This window comes from Homarus americanus, unplaced genomic scaffold, assembly GCF_018991925.1.
Source record: "Homarus americanus isolate GMGI-L3 unplaced genomic scaffold, GMGI_Hamer_2.0 scaffold8226, whole genome shotgun sequence".
NCBI lineage: Eukaryota > Metazoa > Arthropoda > Malacostraca > Decapoda > Nephropidae > Homarus > Homarus americanus.
Genome location: NW_024717620.1, coordinates 1,057,535 through 1,085,426, shown reverse-complemented (window position 1 = coordinate 1,085,426; position 27,892 = coordinate 1,057,535). Strand labels below are relative to the sequence as shown.

The 27,892-nt window shown below is 40.6% G+C and overlaps 1 protein-coding gene across 1 annotated transcript; it reads right to left on the bottom strand.

Moving 5' to 3' along the window:
- Positions 1-1,279: 1,279 nt before the first annotated feature.
- LOC121858939 (hsp90 co-chaperone Cdc37-like) lies at positions 1,280-27,892 on the bottom strand (the record flags this gene model as incomplete). The annotated part of the gene is given in 6 exon segments (XM_042355592.1): positions 1,280-1,470; positions 7,866-7,878; positions 7,880-8,064; positions 20,121-20,277; positions 21,858-21,991; positions 27,784-27,892. Coding segments are annotated over 6 exon segments (713 nt in total), but the record flags the coding sequence as incomplete, so codon positions are not given.

Here is a 27,892-nt window from a genome sequence, read left to right as displayed (position 1 = left end):
GAGTGACCACCAAGGAAGGTGTTATCAGAGTGACCTCACACCAAGGAAGGGTGTTATCTAGAGTGAACACACCAAGGAAGGGTGTTATCTAGGAGTGACCACACCAAGGAAGGGTGTTATCTTAGAGTGACCATACCAAGGAAGGGCAAGTTATCTTAGGAGTGACTATACCAAGGAAGTGTAAGCATCTAGAGGACTACACCAAGGAAGAGTGTTATCTAGAGTGACCACACTAAGAAGGGTGTTATCTAGAGTGACCACAATTGCTGGAAGGGTTTTATCTAGGAGTGAGACCACACTTCAAGGAAGGGTGTTATCTAGAGTGACTAAGGCTCAAGGAAGTGTGTTATCTAGAGTGACCACACCCAAGGAAGAGTGTTATCTAGAGTGACCATTGATTCTCAAGGAAGGTGTTATCTAGAGTGACCATTAATTGCTGCTGGTGTTATCTAGGAGTGACTATTAACCATGAAGTGTGTTATCTAGAGTGATCACACCAAGGAAGAGTGTTATCTAGGAGTGACCACACCAAGGAAGGGTACAGGACTACACCATGAAGGAGTGTTATCTAGAAAGTATCTCATGACAGTGTCTAGAGGACCACACCAAGGAAGTGTGTTATCTAGGGAGGACTATACCACAAGTGGGTAAGTATTCAGAGTGACCATGCCATGGTGTTAAAAGATTCAGAGCACACATGAAGCAAGGCCCAGAGGACCACACCAGAAGGGTGTTATCTAGGAGGACCACACCAAGGAAGTGTGTTAATCCAGGAGTGGACTGAATTCAAGGAAGGTGTTATCTAGGAGCGTGTACTATACTAAGGAAGGGTGTTATTCTAGGAGTGATCACATCAAGAAGGGTGTTATCTAGAGGACTATACCAAGGAAGCGGGGGTGTTATCTAGAGTGACCACCAAGGAAGGGGTGTTATCTAGAGTCACCAATAATTAAGGAAGGGTGTTATCTAGAGTCACTCACACTTAAGGAAGGGTGTTATCTAGAGTGACCACACCAAGGAAGGGTGTTATCTAGAGTGACCATACCAAGGAAGGGTGTTATCTAGAGTGACCACACCAAGGAAGGGTGTTATCTAGAGTGACCACACCAAGGAAGGGTGTTATCTAGAGTGACCATACCAAGGAAGGGTGTTATCTAGAGTGACCATGCCAAACATGGCAGGTTTTCTCTGGGTACTCTGATTTCCTCCCATACAAAACAACTGCCTGAATGGTTAGTAAGCTGACAAGTGGTTTAAATAATAAATTAAAAGTGGTTACCTATGGAAGAATGCTGATATACAGGAGCGTGGGTCCCTCTCCAGCTGCTTGGCTAACTCCAAAATAAACTGCATGCAGATGGTCTGGTGAGCAACATGGGACATAAGTTCTTGCTTCTCCTCCATCCCCAGGTTAATGCACCACACCACCAGGTAGTTGGCCGTGTCCTCACATGCCAACTGTGTGTGTTCCTGTATAAACATCATCACATCATACATTAATGATTATTATACATGTATTACTGTCTTGCACAACAAGTTATAATATTGATAAACCAAGAACTAAATACAATGTACAGATGATAAATGAACAATGATCAACTCTAGGTCAGTCTCAATTACAAAACTTATCTTCTTAATCCTCAACTCAGACAAGCCTTCTGTTCTACTTCTACCAAATACCTGTACTGTACTGTACAGGGTTATACTGGGTAGCTACCCGGGTATGTAAGCATATACCCGCCCTTTTATTTATTTATTTTTTTCAAAGTGGGTTTTTGGGATGTTGCCAAATTAGAATCAAAATATAACCCAAATTATTTACTAAATAGGTTTCAACTTTATTTTCTTTCCTTTAATATTCACTATCCTATATTTTTGTTTCATTTAGCAGACATTAATGCATAAGCTACTACTTTTCTCCAATGGGACAAAACACATTGCTCAAATTCCTCAAAACTCTTCCAGTAAATTAGCAAGTGCATGTCTTTTATAAAATTCTTTATTAGAAACAATCAATAAACTACATAAATTTTTGGAGACAATTATATTCAAGTTGTCAGCATAGAAAAATCTCCTCTGCCAGTACACAGTTAGCTCCTTCGAATACAATAAGCAAGACTCAAAGTACAGGTAGTAATTTTACACATTTTTTTTTTCTAAGTTGATGAAAATAAGAGGATATAATTATTTTATTCTGTAAAACTTTGTCTTATGTGCAATATTCATAGGAGCTGACGAGTCACAGAACATTGTAAATGAAGAACCGCCTCATTCATAAAGTAAAAACTATAGGAATAGAACCGGTTGTAATTATACCCCAAAATTGTGATGGAAACCAATGTTGTTGAACTTAAAATTTCAGTTCCACAAATGTGAGGAGCAATTATGAGCTGTGTGTGTGTTTCATTTAAGATGTTAGGAGACTTAGTATTACAAGAGCAGACCAGAGTGCAGGAAAGTTGTAGCTACAGCTCTTAATCATTAACCACACTACGGTAGCCTTTCATACCCCTGAGCCAGGCTGGATCATACCTTCTTAATCAATAGACTACAGTAAAGATTGTCAATATTAAAGGAAAACAACTTCTAGCAACAGTCACAGCCATATAAAAACCACGAAAAATATTCAATTAAAAAAAAAAAACATTTTGCCTAACACCTGGGAGGGTTGGGTTATTTGGGAGAGTAAAAATTTTAAAGTACAGTACTCCCAACCTTTATATCTATCACTTGTCTCCCAACCTTTATATCTATCACTTGTCTCCCAACCTTATATCCTTCACTTGTCTCCCAACAGATACTCTCTTTGGTCTTCAACTTTGTTTCACTGTGTCAGGTCATTCATTCATTCATCAATTATTTTTCTTCTTCGCCATTTTAATCATTGACATTCACACATTCACTTTTGGTCTCTCTATATAATTCTTAGTATAAAAGTAGTGTGGGGTTAAGAGGTGTATCCCTCACAGTCTGCTGATGCAACCTGTAATACTTGGTTACTTTACTTTACTCCTCTGTCTCCCTCACAGTCTGCTGATGCAACCTGTAATACTTGGTTACTTTACTTTACTCCTCTGTCTCCCTCACAGTCTGCTGATGCAACCTGTAATACTTGGTTACTTTACTTTACTCCTCTGTCTCCCTCACAGTCTGCTGATGCAACCTGTAATACTTGGTTACTTTACTTTACTCCTCTGTCTCCCTCACAGTCTGCTGATGCAACCTGTAATACTTGGTTACTTTACTTTACTCCTCTGTCTCCCTCACAGTCTGCTGATGCAACCTGTAATACTTGGTTACTTTACTTTACTCCTCTGTCTCCCTCACAGTCTGCTGATGCAACCTGTAATACTTGGTTACTTTACTTTACTCCTCTGTCTCCCTCACAGTCTGCTGATGCAACCTGTAATACTTGGTTACTTTACTTTACTCCTCTGTCTCCCTCACAGTCTGCTGATGCAACCTGTAATACTTGGTTACTTTACTTTACTCCTCTGTCTCCCTCACAGTCTGCTGATGCAACCTGTAATACTTGGTTACTTTACTTTACTCCTCTGTCTCCCTCACAGTCTGCTGATGCAACCTGTAATACTTGGTTACTTTACTTTACTCCTCTGTCTCCCTCACAGTCTGCTGATGCAACCTGTAATACTTGGTTACTTTACTTTACTCCTCTGTCTCCCTCACAGTCTGCTGATGCAACCTGTAATACTTGGTTACTTTACTTTACTCCTCTGTCTCCCTCACAGTCTGCTGATGCAACCTGTAATACTTGGTTACTTTACTTTACTCCTCTGTCTCCCTCACAGTCTGCTGATGCAACCTGTAATACTTGGTTACTTTACTTTACTCCTCTGTCCCCCTCACAGTCTGCTGATGCAACCTGTAATACTTGGTTACTTTACTTTACTCCTCTGTCTCCCTCACAGTCTGCTGATGCAACCTGTAATACTTGGTTACTTTACTTTACTCCTCTGTCTCCCTCACAGTCTGCTGATGCAACCTGTAATACTTGGTTACTTTACTTTACTCCTCTGTCTCCCTCACAGTCTGCTGATGCAACCTGTAATACTTGGTTACTTTACTTTACTCCTCTGTCTCCCTCACAGTCTGCTGATGCAACCTGTAATACTTGGTTACTTTACTTTACTCCTCTGTCTCCCTCACAGTCTGCTGATGCAACCTGTAATACTTGGTTACTTTACTTTACTCCTCTGTCTCCCACAGTCACAACCTGTCTTGCTTTACTTTACTCCTCTGTCTCCCTCACAGTCTGCTGATGCAACCTGTAATACTTGGTTACTTTACTTTACTCCTCTGTCTCCCTCACAGTCTGCTGATGCAACCTGTAATACTTGGTTACTTTACTTTACTCCTCTGTCTCCCTCACAGTCTGCTGATGCAACCTGTAATACTTGGTTACTTTACTTTACTCCTCTGTCCCCCTCACAGTCTGCTGATGCAACCTGTAATACTTGGTTACTTTACTTTACTCCTCTTGTCCTCACAGTCTGCTGATGCAACCTGTAATACTTGGTTACTTTTACTTTTACTCCTCTTGTCTCCCCTCACAGTCTGCTGATGCAACCTGTATTACTTGGTTACTTTACTTTACCTCTTATGTCTCCCCTCACAGTCTGCTGATGCAACCTGTAATACTTGGTTACTTTTACTTTACTCCTTGTCCCCCTACAGTCTGCTGATGCAACCTGTAATACTTGCTACTTTTACTTTACTCCTCTGTCTCCTTTCACAGTTCGTTGATGCAACCTGTATTACTTGGTTACTTTTTACTTACTCCTCTGTCTCCCTCACAGTCTGCTGATGCAAATCCTGTAATACTTAAGTTACTTTACTTTTACTCCTTCTGTCTCCTCACAGTCTGCTGATGCAACCTGTAATACTTGGTTACTTTTACTTTTACCTCTTCATGTTCCTCACAGTCTGCTGATGCAACCTGTAATACTTTGGTTACTTTTACTTTACTCCTCTTCAGCAACCTCAGCAGTCTGCTGATGCAACCTGTAATACTTGGTTACTTTTACTTTACTCCTCTCTGTCTCCCCTTGGCTGTCTGCTGATGCAACCTGTACTTTGGTTACTTTTACTCTTTTACCTCTGCCCCCTCACAGTCTGCTGATGCAAATCCTGTAACACTTGGTTACTTTACTTTACTCCTCTGTCTCCCTCAGTCTGGTTGATGCAACCTGTAATACTTCTTGGTTACTTTACTTTACTCTCTGTCTCCCTCACAGTCTGCTGATGCAACCTGTAATACTTGGTTACTTTTTACTTTTTTAATTCTCTGTTCCCTCACATTCGCTGATGCAACCTGTAATATACTTGGTTACTTTATTTTACTCCTCTGTCTCCTCACAGTATTCGCTGATGCAACCTGTAATACTGGCTACTTTACTTTTACTCCTCTGTCTCCCCTTCACAGGCTCTGGGCTGATGCAACCTGTAATACTTGGTTACTTTTTATTTTACTCCTCTGTCTCCTCACAGTCTGCTGATGCAACCTGTAATACTTGGTTACTTTTACTTTACTCCTCTGTCTCTACAGTCTGCTGATGCAACCTGTAATACTTGGTTACTTTATTTTTTACCTCTGTCTCCTCACAGTCTGCTGATGCAACCTGTAATACTTGGTTACTTTACTTTACCTCTCTGTCCCCTCACAGTCTGCTGATGCAACCTGTAATACTTGGTTACTTTTATTTTACTCTCTGTCTCCTCACAGTCTGCTGATGCAACCTGTAATACTTGGTTACTACTTTACCTCTGTCTCTCACAGTCTGGGTTGATGCAACCTGTAATACTTGGTTACTTTTACTTTACCCCTCTGTCTCCTCATTGTGCCTGCTGATGCAACCTGTAATACTTGGTTACTTTTACTTTACTCTTCATGTCTCCTCACAGTCTGCTGCTGATGCAACCTGTACACTTCTGGTTACTTTACTTTACCTCTGTCTCTCACAGTCTGTTGATGCAACCTGTAATACTTGGTTACTTTACTTTACTCCTCTGTCTCCTCACAGTCTGCTGATGCAACCTGTAATACTTGGTTACTTTTATTTTACTCCTCTGTCTCCCTCACAGTCTGCTGATGCAACCTGTAATACTTGGTTACTTTACTTACTCCTCTGTCCCCCTCACAGTCTGGGTTGATGCAACCTGTAATACTTGGTTACTTTACTTTACTCCTCTGTCTCCCTCACAGTCTGCTGATGCAACCTGTACACTTGGTTACTTTACTCTTTTTACTCCTCTGTCCCCCTCACAGTCTGCTGATGCAACCTGTAACACTTGGTTACTTTGCTCTTTACTCCTCTGTCCCTCACAGCCTGCTGATGCAACCTGTAATACTTGGTTACTTAATTTTTAGTCTCTCTGTCTCCCTCACAGTCTGCTGATGCAACCTGTAATACTTGGTTACTTTACTTTTTACCTCTGTCCCTCACAGTCTGCTGATGCAACCTGTAATACTTGGTTACTTTTACTTTACTCCTTCATGTCTCCCCTCACAGTCTGCTGATGCAACCTGTAATACTTGGTTACTTGACGATTCTCTGTCTCCTCACAGTCTGCTGATGCAACCTGTAATACTTGGTTACTTTTACTTTACTCCTCTGTCTCTCACAGCTCCTGCTGAGTAACCTGTAATACTTGGTTACTTTACTTTACCTTTCTGTCTCTCACAGTCTGCTGATGCAACCTTGTAATACTTGGTTACTTTTACTTTTACTCCTTCATTCCCCTCACAGTCTGTTGGATGCAACCTGTAATACTTGGTTACTTTACTTTACTCCTCTGTCTCTCTTGCTAGCCTGCTGATGCAACCTTGTAATACTTGGTTACTTTTACTTCTTTTTACTCCTCTGTCTCCCCACAGTCTGCTGATGCAACCTGTAATACTTGGTTACTTTTTACTTTACTCCTCTGTCTCCCTGCCACAGTCTGCTGATGCAACCTGTAATACTTGGTTACTTTACTTACCCTCTCTGTCTCCTCACAGTCTGGTTGATGCAACCTTGTAATACTTTGGTTACTTTTTATTTTACTCCTCTGTCTCCCTCACTGCTCCGCTGATGCAAACCTGTAATACTTGGTTACTTTTAATTTTACCTCTGTCTCCTCACATAGCCCGCTGATGCAAACCTGTAATACTTGGTTACTTTTATTTTACCTCTGTCTCCCTCACAGTCTGCTGATGCAACCTGTAATACTTGGTTACTTTCATTTTACTCCTTCTGTTCCCCTCATTAGTCTGCTGATGCAACCTGGTAATACTTGGTTACTTTACTTACTTTCTTGTCTCCCCTCACAGTCTGCTGATGCAACCTGTATTACTTGGTTACTTTACTTTACTCCTCCTCTGTTCCCTCATTAGCCCTGCTGATGCAACCTGTAATACTTGGTTACTTTTACTTTACTCCTCTGTCTCCTCAATAGTCTGGTTGGATGCAACCTGTAATACTTGGCTACTTTTACTTTACTCCTCTATGCCCCTCAATAGCCTGCTGATGCAACCTGTAATACTTGGTTACTTTTTACTTTTACTCCTCTGTCTCCCTCACAGTCTGCTGATGCAACCTGTAATACTTGGTTACTTTTATTTACTCCTCTGTCTCCCTCACTGGAGCTAATGAATCCTTACTACAGTACCCTGACGACCTCAAGCTTTGGGAGAAATTAATATACAGTACTGTACACAGGTAACAATAAGAGGGTCTGGAAGCAGCCCCAGGAGTGATGCCAATCATCATATTAAAATTATAGTTATCATCACTACTGTACAGAGGATCTCTATGTATACTTGTACAGAATTGAGCAGCTCAGTAATGGTACAATCATTTAATTACCATAAGGAATCGGGGAGTCGTCAAAATTTCTAAACATGCCGTATTTCTTTATATCAGATTCATTCTTCTTAACAAATTCTTTCATGCGCTTTTCTTTCTCTTCCTCGCTGAGGTCATCTGCGTTCCTCTGTCCTGGTTTGTTGATGATGGTTTTGCTGAATCCGTCACTACTGATGGTGTCCACATTCCAAGGCTCCAGCTGAAAAATGAATTACTTTGTTGTCAGTAATAATGAGAATGACACAAACAAAAACACTGTTTGGTATAACAGGTTTAGTCAGAGATCTGGGCAACTATTAACAAGTGGAAAATGTCACTAAAGGGTATACTGTATTACAATAATTGTAACCTTACTCTAAAACCTAACACTAATACCTGTATTAGGTTTACCACAGTCTGTTCACTCCAACTTAGCATATTAGTCCAAGGGTCTGCAGCCAGGCACAAGACTGGCTGATGGACGGATATGCATATAGGGTCAATCTATAGTTCTTAGTAGTTAATACAGTATATCTTAGTTATATTTTGATGATTCATGGGATAATAGTTGCCTTTTTCTCTGATAATTATTTCCTCACCTGGAGAAGCAGAAATTAGCATGTGGAATGATATGAACTGGTTTTATAAATAACAGAAAGGAAACATGAACATGATCAACAACACATGCAACCATCTCAGTGTCTGGGCACCGTAACTCCGGCACAAGTCACCAACAAAGGTAAAAGATGTCAAATACTTGCAAACACCTTATAAAGTGTCAAATTTCCCTGTCGTTATGTCAAGAAGACCTTCCAAGTACCGATAAAATAAAACAAACTAACATTAAGCCTGTTTACTAATAAAGAATACATTTAATCATTATTGCAAGAACATCAAATCATTTGGATTTCATTATTCAGAATTAATATTTGAGAGGCAGCTACCAAACAGGGAGGTACTAATGCCTGGGAAGATATTGGAAGCATAATGTGTTGTCTAATGGTAGACCCTGCTGCCATATGGCATTACGAAAATTGTGCCCAAGTCCCAAGCTGTTGATCTATCTTTCTGCCTCATTTACACACAAATGCAGGGTCTTAACTGTCTCTCTTACTATTGACAACACCATAAATAAAACCGTACTCATTCTTGATCTGTTTAATTCATTCTATTTTATTCTCCTAGGTCAGTTGATATTAATACTGAAGCGGGACCTTCTCGGATGGGTCCCACCGGTCGGGAAGGTTGTGGACCCCAGGCCCGACCTCATCATCATCAAGCTACTGGGGCCTCAACTGACGCCACCGCGGTTGCTGGAGGATCTGCTTTTTTCACACTTCATTTTTCCAACATTCGCGGCCTGAGATCAATTTTCCTTCTGTGGAGCACCATCTATTAACCTCTTCCCTGACCTCTTACTACCATCTGAAATTCAATTGACCAAGCAGCTTCACCCAAACCTTTTCAGTCTCAACTACAACCTTTATACAGTCAACCCTCGCTTTACGGTCCCACTTTAGCGTTTCACGTTCGCACGGTACCCTGCTGCACCGACCGAATGCTCACTTTCGCGGTTATTGCCCCTTCGCGGGCTGGCGGCTGCGCCATTTTGGATCAAACCCTCCGCCATGTTGAGTAGCGGTAGCGAGTGGGTCTGCAGTGTGTGTCTTTGTTGCGTTATCAGTGACGTCATATGACGTATCGGACTGTGTTTGGACCATGCATCCTTGCCTCCCTCAGCTGCCAGCTGTAGTGGTTTAAAGTAACTTATGTTACTTGTATATTATTTGTAATTCGAAACCCATTCCCCAAATATGTAACTGTATATTTTCAGCCTTCTGGCTGCCGAGCTCTTTCAATAAACCGTTAATTATTATTATTATTATTATTATTAAAGAGCGGCCCAACTGCGCCTGCGAAGTTTGTCCCTCCAGGCACACCACGATATATAAGTGATCCGACCAATTTCTGTAAAATGATAGCGAGTTCAAGAGAGAAACCTTCGCCCACCTGGACCCCCGGCAGCCCCTAAGCCAAGAACCGTTTCTTAAGCTCTGAGGGTAGGTATAAAGATCATGCAGAAGGTTGGGAACAGGCGGGGTTGATGCAGCATGGTGTTGCGCAGTCTGATCAGGACAATAAAGAAGGATGCAGCCAAGATAAAAGGCACATGAACATCACAAAGTCACAGGTGCTTCGCCGTCAAGTATTGCCCACCGCCAGATTCTTCTCAAGACAGAAAAGACTACTTGTGAGCTGCTTAGGGAATTTCGTCGAGGCGTGACCAGGTTTTGTGGCGATTGGTGCTGGCGAATTGGAAATGTGCCGCGTGGGAGCTGTATGCTCCGGTATGCGAAGATGGGATCCACAGAGCCCAAACGCGTTTAAATGCGCTTCCTCTGGGTAAGTTTACAGAGTTCGAAGAAAACAAGATCACCAATATCAACATTGGTGGTGAAGAACGCTGACCGTGTTAGCGACTGAGGTACTATCACGTTTGGTGAGGATTATGGAGGAAGGAAGTACACCGGCGACCAGGTGTTTAGCATGGGCGAATCTGGATAACTTTGGAAAAGAGCACCTTCCAAGGAACCCAGCCGTTGTGAGAATGCACCAGCAGTGTGGGCCGGGAAGTTGCAGAAGAGCATCTTCGTCCTGTTTACCGCCATGCCTCGGTATGCTAAGCTCCGGTGCTCGGTGATCCCGCACCAACCCGCCAAGCCGCCGCCTGCGGGTTATGATAGCTTCGGATTCCACTGGCTGACGCTGCGTAAAGCGTGGATGTTCTCACTGTCCCTCCTGGTATTCTGTGGCAACAGAATGCGTGATAGGGCCGCTGTGCTTAACGGACCAGCGCACCAGGACACTGGCCCCTGTTTCGAATCATCACCCCCAGCGTAAAAGTGGTCTTCCTTCCTCCCCAAACACCCTCGTATATTACAGCCCATGGACCAAGAGTTAATCATATGCTAGAAGCTGCATTCTCTACTAAAAATTCAAGCTCCTGAGCAGTTACCCAAGCGCCAGGAAAGAGTTAGCGTAACCTGATGACTTAACGCGGTAAGGCGGCGGCGAGGATAACAGTTGGCAGAGCAAGAGGTACTTTTAAAGCTAATTCTGGGTATTCAGCGTCAAAGCTTTTGACTGCTTTGGTGGAGGCATGGGATAAGTATGCTTAGCAACTGTTAAAATGGCAAAGCTGAACGTATGTTACCAAGGCGTTCGGGGGCGTTAGGCAGGAAACGAATCACCAGCGACTGGGGCGGGGGTTCGACTGTTGCGTGGCGTGGACCCAGCTTGCCAGAAGGCTGGCAGTGTTACAGCTGCAGGCTTTCTCAGACCACCAGCGACGACTGTCTGGGAGGTGATGAGATCACTGGAAGTGTCTTGACTACCGGCGACGCCGGTAGATGATGATGGCGGCGTCAGTGAAGGCGTGATGCGTCATCCCAAGAAGAGCACGCCCAGCATACATAGCCAGCCAATGTGGGGTTATACCATCGACTATATGTCCAGAAGAGCCGAAACCATACGCTTTCCGGCGACCCTGACACAAACGGTACATGAAATCTTCACTACCCCAGCTGTTATTTGCGGAGCTATATGGAGCCCTACATGGGTTTATGCGACGGCATAAAAGCATAGCCGTCAGCAAAAGCATAACAGAGTTCTTAGCCCGCAAACCCCTGCAACCAGCTGGTGGTGGTGAGAGCGAGACAGTGATGATGACTTTGAGGATTTGTCAGAGGAAGGCATTCGGTAAAGTAATGGATGACACCGATGAAGACTGCACCCTGAGGCCGTGACGCCCGCCACTCTACCGGAAGCAGCCTCCATTCCGTATGCGGGATCTTCTACTAGCGTAAGTGTTAACCCCAACCACAACCTAACCTTCAGTTTATTTATTGCTCTTGTTGACTGTTCATACTTATATTGTATTATTGGGTGAATACCATCCATAAAGTTAAGAGGATTTATTTTTAAGACGAAAGCGTCTTGTGTGTGTCAGGAAAGTGGGGATTTGGGGGTGCGACCCGATACTCTATTCAATTAATTCCCATATGTTATATTGTTCCGCTGGCGTTTCTCTCGCAGGGCGCGTGGGTTGGATAACAGCGTAGAAGCGTAAAGTGAGGGTTCACTATACCTCTTTCCGTTCTAAGAGTGTGTCGCCTACTACAACACCACGTACACCCATAGCTCGACTCACAGATCTTAAAACTTCCCTTTATGATGTCATCTGGCTCAAAATATCTCTACCAACTGTGACTATTTTTCTGTTTCCTATACTGTTCCCCATCTACCAACTTCTTTCAAACTCTTTGACTATCTCACTTCTTGCCATGAGTGGTTGCTATCCACACCCCCAACACCAAGATCCTCTACTTGGGGGTTCAATGTACATCACAGACAGTGGCTTGGCTCTGCAAGGGATGACCCAGGTGGAGCAGGCACTCTCTTTCCACTAATTAGTTTGGGATCAAATAATTAAACACCCTACTACAGCGTTCTGATGGACACGATCAACTTACTAACATTCTTGATCTTTGTTTTACCTCTAACCCTCACTATTCACTCAATTTTTGCCCCTTAGGGTCTTCTGATCACAACCTTATTTCTATTAAATCAAACTGGGCACGACCACCTCCCCACCCCCCCTCTAGCGTCAACTATGGCACTCTTGGAGGGCAAGCTGGCAATCCTTCAGAGAATTGCCGCCCGACTTTCCTTGGGATAAATGTTGCTTTTCCCTCGGGCGCCTCGGTATGTGCTGACAGCATTGCTGGGGTCATACAGGGCAGTATAGTGCATTTATCCCATCTTCTCCAAAACTTTCACATTACAATCATGGGGACGCCAGTGGGTAGAGCAGTACGCTCTTGCCTCATAAGCGAGATGTCAGGTTCGATTCCCAGGCGGTGGAAAGTTGTTGGACACACTTCCCAGCCTCCCTTGGTCCTGTTCACCTAGCAGCAATGTAAGTTACCTGCTTAATGAAAGTTGGTCGCATTCAGGGACAAGTTGTTGGCTTTAACTTGATGACATAAACCATTGACTCTTCAGGCTTCTATGCCCTTAACTCATGAGACATAAAGGCAAGCATGAACTCGCATGCTTCCTGTTGGGCACTATAAACGCTTCTCGCTTCACCCCCTAGCGATGTAAGGGGCCAATAAAAAAATTACAATCATGATTTGATCGCTCCTGCTCTCTTGCAGGGCATATCGGATTATGAAACTATCTCCTTCTCCTATTACCCACGCCTCTTTCATTACTTCTAGGAATCGTTGTAAGGCTATTCCTCGTAGGGCCAAGCAGAATTTTACAAAAAAGAAGACAGCTGTCCTGCCTAATTCTTCCTCTAGTAAATCCTTCTGGTCCTTAACCAAAAACATCTATGATAATTTCTGCACTCCTATTTTCCTTCTCTCTTCCGACCTGATAAGTCTATAGCCAAATCTGCCCCGGACAAAGCCAACCTCTTTGGCACCTTATTCTCCTCTAATTCCACCTTAGACGATTCCCACTCTATCCCTCATACCCCTGCACCTCCTACTGAACCTATGCACTTTCCTATAATCTCTCCGTAGGGTTGCCGGTGTGTTATCCAGGGTGGATGTGAGTGAGACGCATGGACTGGACGGAATACCCCCTCGTGTTCTGAGGCAGTGTGCTGAAGTTCTGGCCCTTGTGCTTGCTCGCCTCTTTGCCTCTGCCTCAAAACCCAAACTTTTCCTTCTTCTTGGGAAGCATGCCTTGGTTCAGCCCTCCCGAAGAAGGGTGACCATTCTAATCCCTCAACTACTCGCCCCCTTGCCCTAACTTCCCTTTCTAAGATTTCAGGAAACTTTCTTGAACTCCCATTTTCTCCGTCTGTAGGCGCCTTTTCTCTTTTGTCGGATCACCAGTATGGCTTTGGCCGAGATCTACAGGTGATCTGCTCTCCTATTGCACCCATCTTTGGTCATCTCTCTTAGGGTTATGGGAAACTTTTGTGGTGGCTCTCAACATCTCAAAGCATTTGACAGGGTATGGCACAAGTCTTTATCTAAGCTTCTCTCTTATGGTTTCTCCCCCACTTTGTTTCTAATCTCTAACTTCCTTGAGAACCGATCCATGGCAGATGTTGTCGAGGATCGATCTCGCTCTTCTCTGCCAATAGTGGTGTCCCACAGGGTTCTGTTCTTTCACCTACTCTCTTCCTTTTTTTTATCAATGATTTACTTCACACTATAACTAATTCTATCCATACTTACGCTGATGATTCTACTCTTCACTCTTTTTCACATTTTCCCCTTCCTCCTAACTCTCAAACTAGATCTGTTTCTAGAGCTGATATCATTACTTCTATCAATGTGGATCTGTGCAGCATCTCCAAATGGGGAGGTAGAAACTTGGTTAAATTCAATAGTATTTACCAATTACACTTTATAAATTAGATGATCTCCCACCAATTACATTTCAGGAAGCTATCATTCTGCCAAATTTTGAAATAACTATGCTAGACCTCACCATTTCCTCCAATATGTCATAGAAATCACACATCCTCAACATAGCTAATGCTGCCTCCCGATAGTTGGGAATACTGTACAGATGCCGTAGCTACTTCACTTCTGAGCAGTTGCTTCAAGTATATAAGGGATTCATTCATCCTAACTTGGAGTATTGCTCTCATATCTGGGGTCGCTCTTCTTCTGTCCAACTGTTAGATAGGGTGGAATCAAAGGCATTTTGTCTTATTAACTCTCCTCCTTTAGTTGATAATCTCTCTTCCCTTTCTCTTCACCTAATGTTGCTTCACTCTCTCTCTTTTTACAAGTACTTCGCGGGCAATGTTATTGGTGGTTGCATCCTGTACGCCAGGGCAGTGGGCTCATAACTGCCGTCTTGCCAGCAGTGCCCACCATTTCTCTGTGGATGTGGTCACACTAGAATAACCAGTTATAGTGCATCCTTCTTTCCTCACACAGCCAAACTGTGGAATGCTCTGCCTTCTTCTGTGTTTCCATACTTATACAATCTGTCTCACTTTAAAAGCTGGTTTCGTGTCTTAGGTGGTGTAGATTAACACAGTATATCCTTTTTCTTCTCTATTTTTAAATTCTTTGTTTTTATTTTTTTGCCCCCAGTTTCCTCGTTACTTAGCTCTTCTGTAAACTTTCACCAACTGTCAACATCTTCATTATCAATTTCTAACTCCGCTGTTTTGCTCCACTATCTTGTTACTAATCTCAGAAATTACTTCATCTTCATTAAATCCTTTGAAACTGTTTTCTTACCTTTTCGGACTTCTTTATATTCCATTCATGCACTGACCTGATACTCATCCCATGCTGCAGCTATGTTCTTTACATTTCAAAATGTTTAGTCCTTCAAAACTCTCTGAGCATTTTTTTCACCTTTAGTAGCAGCAACAGCCTGAGAAGGTGTTACGTAATAATACGCTTTAAGCAAGTAGCATCTTGATCCATGGGTTGGATGATAGAGGTAGTGTTAGGTGGAATGTAGACTACCTTAACATTAGGGTGCAGGTCGTCCAGGTGTGGTGGGTGTCCCGGAGCATTATCTAAAATTAGTAAAATCTTGGCCCAACCCTTGTTGCAGGCAATACTCCTTGGCTCATGGCATGAAACAACTCAGGAACCATCCTCAAACAGTACTAGGGTCATCCATGCTTTCTTATGCAAAAACACTGGCAATGTGTGCTTGCTGACATGTTTAAAAGCCCTTGGTTTCTGAATGATAGATCATGAAGGGCTTTATCTTGAAACCAGCTACATGCTCCACCAACAGAAGTGTGATTCGGTCCTTGAATGCATTGAATCCCGGCATGCTTTTCTCCTCTTTGTGGATGTATTTCCGTTCTGGCATGCGCTTCCAGAATAAGCCAGTTTCATCCAGTTTAAATATTTGCTCAGGAAAATAATTTCTCTCCACGATGACATGATCTAGCTCCTCCTTAAAAGCTTTGGCAGCACCCACATCAGCATTTGCTGCCTCTCCACTCACCTTTACACTGTGCAAACTGTAACGTTTCTTAAACCTTTGGTACCACCCATGACTTGCTGAGAAGTTTTGGTGCCTCATCTCCTGCCTGCTCTTTCAGACTTTCTCAAATGCTTCTTGCCTTAGCCTGTATTGTTAGAAGGCTTAAGGGTACAGGCTTTTGTATCTGATCTTCCATCCACACCACAAGTAATTTTTCCATCTCATGAATAGGACCTTGTCTTTTTTTCGTTATTATTGTTCCCTTTATAGCTGCTGTTCCTTTCACTACCTCACGAATTCATTCCTTGTCCTTCAAAATTGTTGACATCATCTAGTGAGAGAAGCCTAGGTCACATGAGTTTACTGTTTTTCCATTTTCATATTGCATTATTATATTCATTTTCATCTCAAAAGTAATTGACTGTCTCCTTTTCTTCTGAGCACCACCAAAACTCTCACTTTTACACTTTCCAGTCATTCTAAAGGGAATTAGAAACGAAAATATTGTTAGTACACAGCGCGATCACTACCGACAACAACGACAGCCAAACACAAACTGGCTTTCACGGCGTGGGCAGCTGTACCAGCGGCTGACCCAGCCCGCAGCGGCGCTCGTTACAGGATGGAAACGTTTCAGTCCTAGAAAATACGTAAGGAGTTTGAAAAATTTTGAGATGCGACAAGCGGTCGATGTCGGATGGTCGGTAATAATGAGAGGACTACCTGTACACTAGAACTCTTAAATCACTACTGTAATGTGATATAAGTGATTAATTTTTATCTCTTGTGCAAAATATATGACGTTTATATTCAAATTATTCGCTGTCTTGCAAGGATTCCAGAAATACAAATTATCTTCTAACTTTAGTCTGATATTATATAAGATAAAAACTTAAAGCCTACTGTATAACCAACAAACCCTGGCTGGGAGGAGGACAGGGGGGGGGGGACAGTGACATGTTTGACAGTTGGCACCGAAGGTCTAGTGAAGTATTTATTTGTTTATTTATGTCCTTCAGATTGAGTTTTTGTTTTTTGCTTATAAAATGTTATAGAAGTGACGGGAGAATACAGTTGTACCCCTTACTTGGTCAATTGAACCCAGAGGGTCCCGCGTTAAGTGAAATCCGCGTTAAGTGAACAACAGAACATATGGGATTAATTCCAATAGAAACCGGCCCGACCCCTAAACTCCACTTTTTGAAGGCACATACCTATGTTGTAGTAAAAATAACATCTTAATTTTATGATGGTACATGCACACAATTAATACTTAAGAGAAATAGAGAAATACAGTCGCCAAGTTAATGTCCATTCAAATAATGGACTCAACTCCCTCCTCTCACTACAGTACACAGCGGCTAACAGATGGTGGTGGTCCCTCCCTCCCCACCCCACCAACCGTCCCAAGGAGATGTGTGGGATAACCTCAAACTAAAGTTAGGAAAATATAATTGACATTGCTGGATTCCTTGTAAGACCAGGAATATTTTGAATATAAATGTCATATATTTTGGACAAAAGATAACAGTTACCTAGAGAAAAAATTTTATCTAAAAATTGTAAGTTTAAAGCAAAATATATGATGTTTATATTCAAAATGATCACCAAATTATAAGAATTCCAGCAATGTAAATTATATTCTGACCGGGTAATTTGTATGAATTTTATGAGCTAAAACAAATATCTTCAGTTAATAAAAAAAAAAATAATCTTCACGACACTATCTGTCAATCAAAGTACCCCACCTTGCCTCCCCCCCTCTTCCAACTGCGCAGTCAGTCCCAACCCTCCCCCCACCCCCACCAATCCTCCCTTCCAGAGTTTTTAACATTTAGTATTAAATAATACCTCAGATTAAAGTTAGGATAATATAATTGACATTGCTAGATTCCTTGTAAGACCAGGAATATTTTGAATATAAATGTCATATATTTTGCACAAAAGATAACATAGTTATTTGAATATAGTGCACTTCTTTTATCTAAAATTGTGGTAAGTTTAAAGGAAATATATGGATGTTTATATTCAAATGATCACCAAATTATAGAATTCAAAATAAATGTAAATTATATTCGACCGGTAATTTTGTAAGGAATTTCTGCAGTGAGCTAAAACAAATATCTTCAGTTAATAAAAAAAAATAATAATTCTTCACACGGTAACAGATGGTCGGTTGGTCCCTCCCTCCCCCCCACCCCCCACCAACCGTCCCAAGTAGATGTGTGGGATAACCACTAAATTTTAATAAATAATACCTCAAACTAAAGTTAGGATAATATAATTGACATTGCTGGATTCCTTGTAAGACCAGGAATATTTTGAATATAAATGTCATATATTTTGGACAAAAGATACCATAGTTACCTAGAGAAAAATTTTTATCAAAAAATTGTAAGTTTAAAGCAAAATATATGATGTTTATATTCAAAATGATCACCAAATTATAAGAATTCCAGCAATGTAAATTATATTCTGGCCTGGTAATTTGTATGAATTTTATGAGCTAAAACAGGCAGTCAGGCAGGGTGGCGGGTGGGGCAAATCTAAAAATAGCGTCTCGGACACTCACCGCGTATATGCGAAAACGCGTTAAGTGAAACCGCGTTAAGCGGGGTAAAACTGTATAATCTACATTGCTGGAATTCTTATAAGATAGTGATTAATTTGAATATAAACATGCTATAGTTTGCACTAGACAAAAATTTTAGTAATCATTTTGTACATTACTTTCATTACATATACAGTACAGCTTTGCCCTTAGGACAGTGTGTGCATGTAAATGAGTTTCAATCAATTAATAAAGTTACATATACCGAGCCAAAAATAATAGTTGAAAACTTTATGTAGACACAGCTTGGATCGCTAAATTTTAGAATGACCAATAATTTTAATATAAAAATAAAAAAAATATTCAAGCACAACCTTCTTGACATTTATTCCACTGGAAACGAATGTAAACATCGAACAGATTACAGTGGTCCCTCGGTTAACGAATGCCTCGGTTAACGAAATATCGGTTAACGAATTACTTTCCATAAGAATCTTCAATTCGGTTAACGAACAAAAATTCGATTAACGAAATTCTTACGAAAACATGTCAACATGTTTTGGCTTGCTCATCGGCTGGTAGGTTAGTCCGCCAATACAGTAATCGGTTTTATATTAAAATTATTAGTCATTTTAATACTTATTTAACATAATTGCAGTACAGGGAACTAGTTTTTGGTGCGCCCATCAGCCACTTCACTCACCCACCAAGGCATCTGTTTGTGTCTCTGTTAAGTGGAGGAAACATCTTGCTTGTGGATCTCTTGAACACAGAGTATTTTTAAGTTTTTACAGAACAATTATTGGTCATTCTGAAATTTATTTAACATATTGATAATATATAGCGCAGTGCAGTGTTGATTTAAAGAAAATAATCTTGAATTATGTACACCGAGTGAACTTAAAATTTTATTGGTGAAATGACGGCCTCAAGCATGGGTCCCCTGAAAGGTGATTTCTCCTCCATCCCCACTTCCTTCGCTTCTCCCTTTTCCTCCATCCCCACTTCTAATTCCCATCATCATCATCAACCAGAAGCCTTCTACATACACACCTCAAAGTAAGTGTACTTTACTGCAGTTTTTTTTTTTTACTTTTTTACTTTGTATGTACTTTTCGGTGAGCTGGAACCAATTACCCAATATCCCATTAAAACAATGGGTTCGGTTAACGAAATTTTTGGTTAACGAACGACCTTCTGGAACGAATTGTGTTCGTTAACCGAGGGACCACTGTACTGTATTGGCGGACTCACTGATCAGCTGATGCTCACAACAAAACGTATTTGTCATAAGGATTTCATTAATCAGAGTTTTGTTCGTTAACCGAATTGAAGATCCTTATGGGAGCTATTTTGTTAATCGAACCGTTCGTTAACCAAGGGACCACTGTAGCACTGTATCATTATACTATTAACAATACCACTGTTGCTCCTGAAACCTCCTAGTATTTATTCATATAATTCATTACCATGTACAAGATTTTTGTTGATGCATTCATTATCTTTATTAACCATCATCACCACCTTAATATTATCAGTAGATGGACATTTCATTATGTTATTCACAACTCCAACAAACTTTCGGGTGCAACATCTGCTGGGTTAAATAGGCTCTTCCTGCTTCGTTGTTCACACCTCAGATGTTTCAAAGTAACATTGTGGCTGGCAGCAGGAGAGAACAGCCTTTATCATCTTTTTCCCCAACAAAAAAGTGAAATGAAGTTAGCTATAATTACCTTTTCTTTCTTCTCTAAGTCCTTCTGTTTACCAAGTAAGTTTGCCCCTTTCTTCTCCAGCTCAGCCAGTGCTTCCTTAAGTTTGCTCATGTCTGTACTGTCATGTGTTGGCTCAGTCTCCAGCTTTTGCTTCAGAGTCTTCACCTGCCGATCATATCTAAAAAAAATTAAATTGTGCATCAAAAATCTTTTTTTTAACCTGCACAGTAATGCTAATGAAACAATTTACTCTTTAATCCAGCAGTAACAACTAAGTTTCCACTCTGACTTCGTGGGTGATCTACTTCATAAAAAATGGATTATTGCACAAGAGGATCACAAGGTGGAGGTTGAGGGCACCATCCCTGTGTAAATAGAGACCAAGCCTTAAATACATTGTACAGTAACATTAACCCTTTGGGTCCAAAATCCAATTTCTGGGGAGATTTACAAATGGTGATATGTGATCAAGAGATGAAGGATTGATCCTGAAATCCCTTTTGCTAGATGACTTATAAGTTATATCTACAAGTCCTGGATTAGACTGGAACTAATGTATTAGTTACCCTCATCCATCATAACCGAGCTCTAAATAAGATCTTTATAAGTAAATATCACCATTAAAAGATAAGAGCAGTGAGTTGTGTCATGTCATCGACACATATCAACCTTGGTGCACCTCAGCCATAGAGTATTCTTATAGATGTAAAGTAATAACTGCAGGACTGTACTGTACTGTACAGGCACACTCTGATTTACAATGATGTAGTACCTCATCAGATGTAACCTCTAGTTAGATCTACTGAGAATAAACATCTGCACTGTCATGGTATATTGATTGTCATACTGACCTGTATACATATCTATGTTGTCTATACACAGTACACGCCAAACAAAAAGTATACTTACCTGACGATTTTACTGAATAAATGTCTATCTATCTACGTGATCTTCCATATTCTCAAGGACCAATATTCAGCAGGACATTACAACACACACTAAATTAAACCTTATAACTCAATATTAAGTTTGTAATTGACTCAACCTACAGGGAAACATTTTATCCCATGTGTCAGTGTAATATAATACCGAGTGGATACAGGTATGGCGACCGTATTGACGGAATTTGTTAATTATTAGGGTAAGTTAGAGGTTAGGTTAAGTTATCAGGTAAGTTAGGTGTCTAAGTTGCAGGGTAGGTTTGGTTAAGTTAGTTATGTTAGGTTAAGTTATAGGTTAGGTTAAGTTATCAGGTAAGTTAGGTGTCTTTAAGTTGCAGGGTAGGTTTGGTTAAGTTAGTTATGTTAGGTTAAGTTATAGGTTAGGTTAAGTTATCAGGTAAGTTAGGTGTCTTTAAGTTGCAGGGTAGGTTTGGTTAAGTTAGTTATGTTAGGTTAAGTTAGTTAGTTAGGTTAGGTTAAGTTAGTTAAGTTAAGTTAAGTTAAGTTAAGTTAAGTTAGTTAAGTTAGGTTAGGTTAAGTTAGTCAGGTTATGTCACATTAGGTTTGGTTAGGTTAGACAGAAAGAAGGCCATCTTAGTAACTATCATTGTATAGTCTGCCCACCATGCATGTGTACAGTATTAGGCTGCTGTACCAATAGACATCAACTTTTTGCATATGGCTGCCATGCCTGTATCCTGTGCCTATACTGTACACCCTGATCATTACAGACCCACTGCCCTGTACAGTACAACATGCAGTAACTCTCCTGTTCAACAACTACATATATGTCCACACTTATCTTATTATTACTTACTCTTGTTTTTCCTTCTTGATCTTCTCAAGTTCTTTCTCTTTCTCTGCCATACGCTCCAGCCTGGCTTGGTGTCTCCATCGAAAAAGGGACGGTGTGTCAATGTTCGGATGAGTGTCATCCTCATCATCCGAAATCTGAAGCCAAGAGAGCTCCGTTAAATATTAAATACCGTACATGTACATAACTATTGTATATATACCCACTACATATTATACTGTGCTCTTTGTCTACTTTGGAGAAAATTTAGATTCAAAGGTTAACAGGATCTGACATTAAGTTACCAGTATGTTCATTCTCAAAGGTTCTATTGGTGAGGTTTTGTGTGTTTTAACCCCACATTTTCCCTCAGCTTGAAAGCCCTGATCAATTTAGAAGAATTCAATGTCATTACTAGTGTTAAAATGGTTATATATCACTAAATAATCACAAAACACATAAAACACTATTTTAGTAAAATATACAGGTAAATTTTTCTTGTCACACCGTACACTTTTAGGGTATTTGTGTGTGTTGAGACCGAATATGACCTTCCTTTTTGGCGGAAATTAGCCGTTTTTTGTTTAGTGATTTTTTTTCGTTTGACGTTTTCCGAGAAAAAAAGTGGCCAAGAGACTGAAAAATACACAAAAAAAAAAAAAACACTAGAAAAACAATAACCAAACCAAACCTAACTTAACTGACTCTCACCATATGATGGAATCACCTATTTCTTACTCACAGATGATCTTCTGGAAGAGGCTCACGCCTATGACTCCAGCTCAATAGCCTCTTCTCTACTCAGACAGTGGCTGTGTGTGGTGGATAATTGTGCCCTAAAGTTATATACTTGTTGTTGATTTTTCCAGTATTTATCTAATTTTGCTTCAAACTTTTCCACCGTCTCCACATTCACTACCCACTCAGGTAAACTATTCCAGTTGTTGACAACACTACTCGTGAACGAGTGTCTTCTGAGATTTAGCCTCGCTCTTGTTTTGTAGATCTTCTTTGAGTTCCCCCGGGTAGTGTCAGCCTCCCTCATCTGGAACATTCCTGCTGTACATGCCTGGTCATATATGCCACACACTATCTTGTATGTTTCCACTTGGTCCCCACGAGATCTTCTGTACGCCAGTGTCGGTAACTGTAATTTCCTTAGTCTTTCCTCATAAGATAAACCCTTGATCTGTGGTACTAATTTGGTAGCCCTCCTCTGTACATTCTCTACTGCTTCAATATCCTTAATGAGATATGGGCACCAAATTTGATTAGCATACTCAAGGTGTGGCCTAACCAGAGCAGTGTACAGAGCCTTGAATATAGGTGCATCCAGATGAACAAAAGTTCTTCTAATAATGCCCACTATTTTATTAGCCTTGTTGATTTTCTCAGCTAGATGGTCAGAAAACGTCAGCTTATCATCGATGACTACCACTATATCCTTCTCTACAGTGGTCTTCTTGATCGTGGTGTACATATGATATCCCTGGTCAGCAACTTTTGTTTTTCCTATCCTCATGTATTTACTTTTTTCTGGGTGAAAGTTCAGCATCCACTTCTCAGTCCAACCCCTGATCCCATCCAGGTCCTCCTGCAGCATGTCACAATCCTCATCTCGTTCTATTTTCCTAAACATCTTTGTGTCATCCGCATATAGATATACCTCACTGTCGTGTTTAATTGCCTCAGGCAGGTCATTGATAAAAAGGACAAACAGCAGGGGGCCAAGGACAGAACCCTGAGGGACCCCACTAGTGACCTCTCTCCAGTCAGATACTTCCCCATTTACCACAACCCTCTGTTTTCTCTTAGTTAAAAAATTCCTTACCCAATCAAGATATTTTCCATCAATGCAATAACTAGATACTTTTCCTAATAGTCTTTTGTGGGGTACTCTATCAAAAGCCTTCATGAAGTCACAATACACTATGTCCACAGCCTGACTGTCATCGATAATTTCCGTCCACCTGTCTAGTACTCTAATCAACTGTAGGACTGTTGACCTGCCGGAAATGAAGCCAAACTGTTTATTACTAAACAATCCATATTTTTTCATATGGGATATCATCTCTTCCCGTAATATTGACTCCATTAATTTGCAGATTACATTAGTTAGACTGACTGGCCTGTAGTTCCTGGTTCACTTTTACTTCCCTTCTTATAGATAGCTGTGATATATGCAATACGCCAGTCCTCGGGTATATTTCCTTCTTGAAAAGAGCTTTCAAACAAGATCCTCAGAGGCTGAAGTAGTTCCTCCATCATCTTCTTAATGACTCTTGGATGTAACCCATCTGGACCGGGAGACTTATGTCTTTTCAATTTTTGAATCACCTTTCTTATTTTGCCCTCGGTTATCTCCAGGTGTTCAAGAGCTGGCACGTCTTTCTTGTTAGCTGTTGGTGTCCCCCTATCTGGTTCCTTAGTAAAAACTCGTGAAAATTGCTCTGAGAGTACATCTGCCTTTTCTTGATCATTCACAGTCTTCTGTACTTTTTCCTCATCCTTGTAAAGATCTGTAATTCTAGCCTTTGTTCTTGTTTTTGTCTGTACATACTTCCAGAACACTTTTGGATTTGCCTTAACATTTTTCGCAATCTCTTGTTCTTTGCATTTCAAGATGTTTCTAGTTTCCCATCTGACCTGGTTATTTAATCTCCTGTATTCCTTTTCAGTTTCCAGATACATCTCCCTTGTGCATGCTCTTTCATTGAACTTCGTTTTCATTATTTTCAGTCTCTCCCACAGTCTCTGTTTTTTCTTCACTTTAGCCCAGAGCTTCCTGTTCATAGGTTATTTTTCATTTGTTCTTTTTCTGCTAACCCTCAGTCCTCTGATTATCTTCTTAGGGACACACTCGTCAATGACTGCCTGGAATTTTCCTTTGAACTTATTCCACTTACTTTCAATATCTGGTTCCAATGATAAGTATTGGATCCAGTCCATCGTACGCCTTTGCTTCATCAGTTGGTAATCTGCTTTTTCATACATGTACACTTGTTTTTAACTTTTGTCTTCCATCTCCTGTATGTCACAATGGAAATTAATACAGGCATGGTCACTCTTTCCCAGTGGACTCTCCAGCTTGATATCTCCTACTATAGATTCTTCGTTACTGAACAACAGGTCAAGGGTATTGCCTGTGCTGTCTCCTCTTATCCTGGTGATTTCCTCTATATGTTGAGTGAGAAAGCAGTCCCGTACTTTCTCGATGAACATGGTACCAACATCATTCAGTCCCATTACAGAAGTATAATTACTCTAATTTATTTGTGGAAGATTAAAATCACCTAAAATTATTTTATAAAGCACATTTTTATCATTGACTTCCTGCATAAGTTGGAGCAAATTAATATTATTGCTTTCATCACTATTAGGGCTTCTGTAAATGGAGGTAAATAGTAAATTACCACTACTACATGGCACTTCTATACAGCAATATTCACAAAACTTAGTATCAAGTTCAACACTGTAAAATTTGGTTCCTTTCCTAATATATATTAACATACCTCTCCCTTCCTTATTAAGGAGATTTTGCTCTATAATGTCATAACCTTCTAGGTTATATTCAGCTGTAATCGGTTCATATCTGTAGTGTTTTGGCTTTACCTCCTGTAGGGCTATACTTGGCGAGTATTTTCCATCTCCTTCAACTGTGCATTTAGCTCTATTAACTTGTCTGAACTCAACACATCCACATTACTGAACATAATAAGAAATTTACCTACATTAACATTATGTTCTTGTTTTTTCCTATTTTTAATCAGTTTCCTTACACTATTTACACTACTGGTATGTACATGTTTCTCCTCTTTGAGCCTCACTACTTCTCTTGGACCCCTATTTTGACGACTCTTCGCCTCCACGGAGGACCCACCACTCTGTGTCTCCCCTTCCTGGAGTCCATTAAGTTTTGGCCTTTATATCTGCAGTAGATAACTTGACTAGCATAGGTCTAGCTTTTCCCTGGATAAATTTACCCAGCCTAATCACTTTAACTATTATCTCCTGGCCACTAGTGACACCACATTCTTTCATTAGGTTCAGTGCATAAGATTTATCACTCTCAATCCTTTCGCTCATTGTTGGGGATCCAGGTTCTGGCGCACCATATACCACTATGTTGTTTTCCCTCTTCTTTCTCTCATTTAGTTCCTCTATAAGTTCACCAACAGGCTCTGGTTTCCCTGTGTTGTCTTCCTGCTTCACTTCAGTGGCACTTCCTGTTGCCCTGCCAGAATCTACTGTCCCTTCTAAACCCACTGTTCTAGCCTCCAAGGTTCCCAGTCTGTTTTCAAAACCCCTGTCATTCTTAGCATTTGTTTCCAACACATCATTTATTTCAATAGATTTTGCCTCCAATATACCCATCCTGACTTCTATCTCCTTATTCTTATCGTGTTCCTGTGCTGTAAATTCTCTCAGTTGATTTATTTTGCCTTCCAATTCATTTTGTCTGGTCATTTGTTCCACCTGTTGTTGCTCAATTCTTTTTATGCACTTGTGCAGTTTAGCACAACCCTTCTTGCAGTGACTGCAGTACCACATCAACACTCCTCCTGCCTCCTCATCTTGCATAAAGTTATATACCTCTTCTGGTAATTTTTCACATTCGATGTGGAACCACACTTCACAAACATCACAGCTAACTGCTTTGTCGCTATCCTTGACTGTTACTCCACATTCTCCACACATTTCGGTGTTCTTCTCTCCTCCATGTTTGTCGACACTTGCCTGTCGCCTGAGTCCTTGGTCTCACTCATTTTGACTTCTTTATTGTATATACAAAAATTTGATGGGCTTACCTTCCTGTATGCCTCCGTATATTCACAGAACTGCGTATCTACTTAATTTCCACTTATGTTGCTTTGTTATTCATAAATTTGGGCAAAATTACAAGAGCACTATCTTATCCAATCCTATTCTGGGATTCTTACCCAACGCCACATATGTTGGTCTTTGCGATATTTACATTCAGTGTTGCTCTTAGTACACTTTACTGAGGTTGGAAGAACACCATGCGATCGAATAAAGGCTATAGTTTCTTCGTTTTTTTTCCAAAAACTCACAATCAGCTCCATATACATTAAGTGACACCCATCGCAGACTTCCATGGTCGGAACTAAACTTGAATTTCAAAATATGAGACCAAAAAGAATACTCGAATTTGATTGGGCCAAAAATACCGCGAATTAAACCCAAAAACATTTTAATTGGCTTCAAAATCAAAAAGGCTTTTGATTGGCCGCGTGACGTGTACAGCAACGCATGCGTAGAATGATTTATGAAGGAGATGCAGGAGACATGCAGTGTTGGAGGAGAGGCAGACGATAATGGCGGGATGTTAATGGAAGAAAATAGAAAATATTTTGGAAAAGCTATCTCCGTTATTATACATTTCCGCCGGTAATGCAATAGATGAAAATTATCTTATAATTAGACATCTTATTCGAATATGATAATAGATTAGTGGCAGGAATGAACGGTGTGTAAAGAAAATAATACCAAAATACAGTTGGGCATAATACAAATCTTGACCTATTATTGTGGTAAGGAACAAGTTTGCTTCTACAGATACTTGTGATTAAGTGGTTGCAGGTTGTTAAGGAGAGCCACCTACTTGTTCTAGACAAATCCACTAGTCAAGGTCTTCCCGGATAGTAATGTTCCTCATCTACTAACATTACAAAATGAAGTAAAAACATAATAACAGGATAAAATATGCCATTGACTACCTTCTCTCCTCACCTTTGTAAGTTACATTAATAAATAACACCATAACCTTCAAGACCTGGTCACCACGACTCACACTCTGCCTCTCAACATTAAATATTAGAACATTATGTGTGTGTAAGTCTTTAATATAATTCCCTACAATCATAACCTATAAAGAGTAATATTAAACACAGGAATAACTATAGACAAAAGGTGGTGGGTGATATATTACCTCAATATCCTTCCACTTGCTGTAGTCGACCATGTCTACAACTCTTACTGAACACCGAAAACTATCTGGGTGAGATAAATAAGCTGATAAATGGGAAGAACTTTATTTA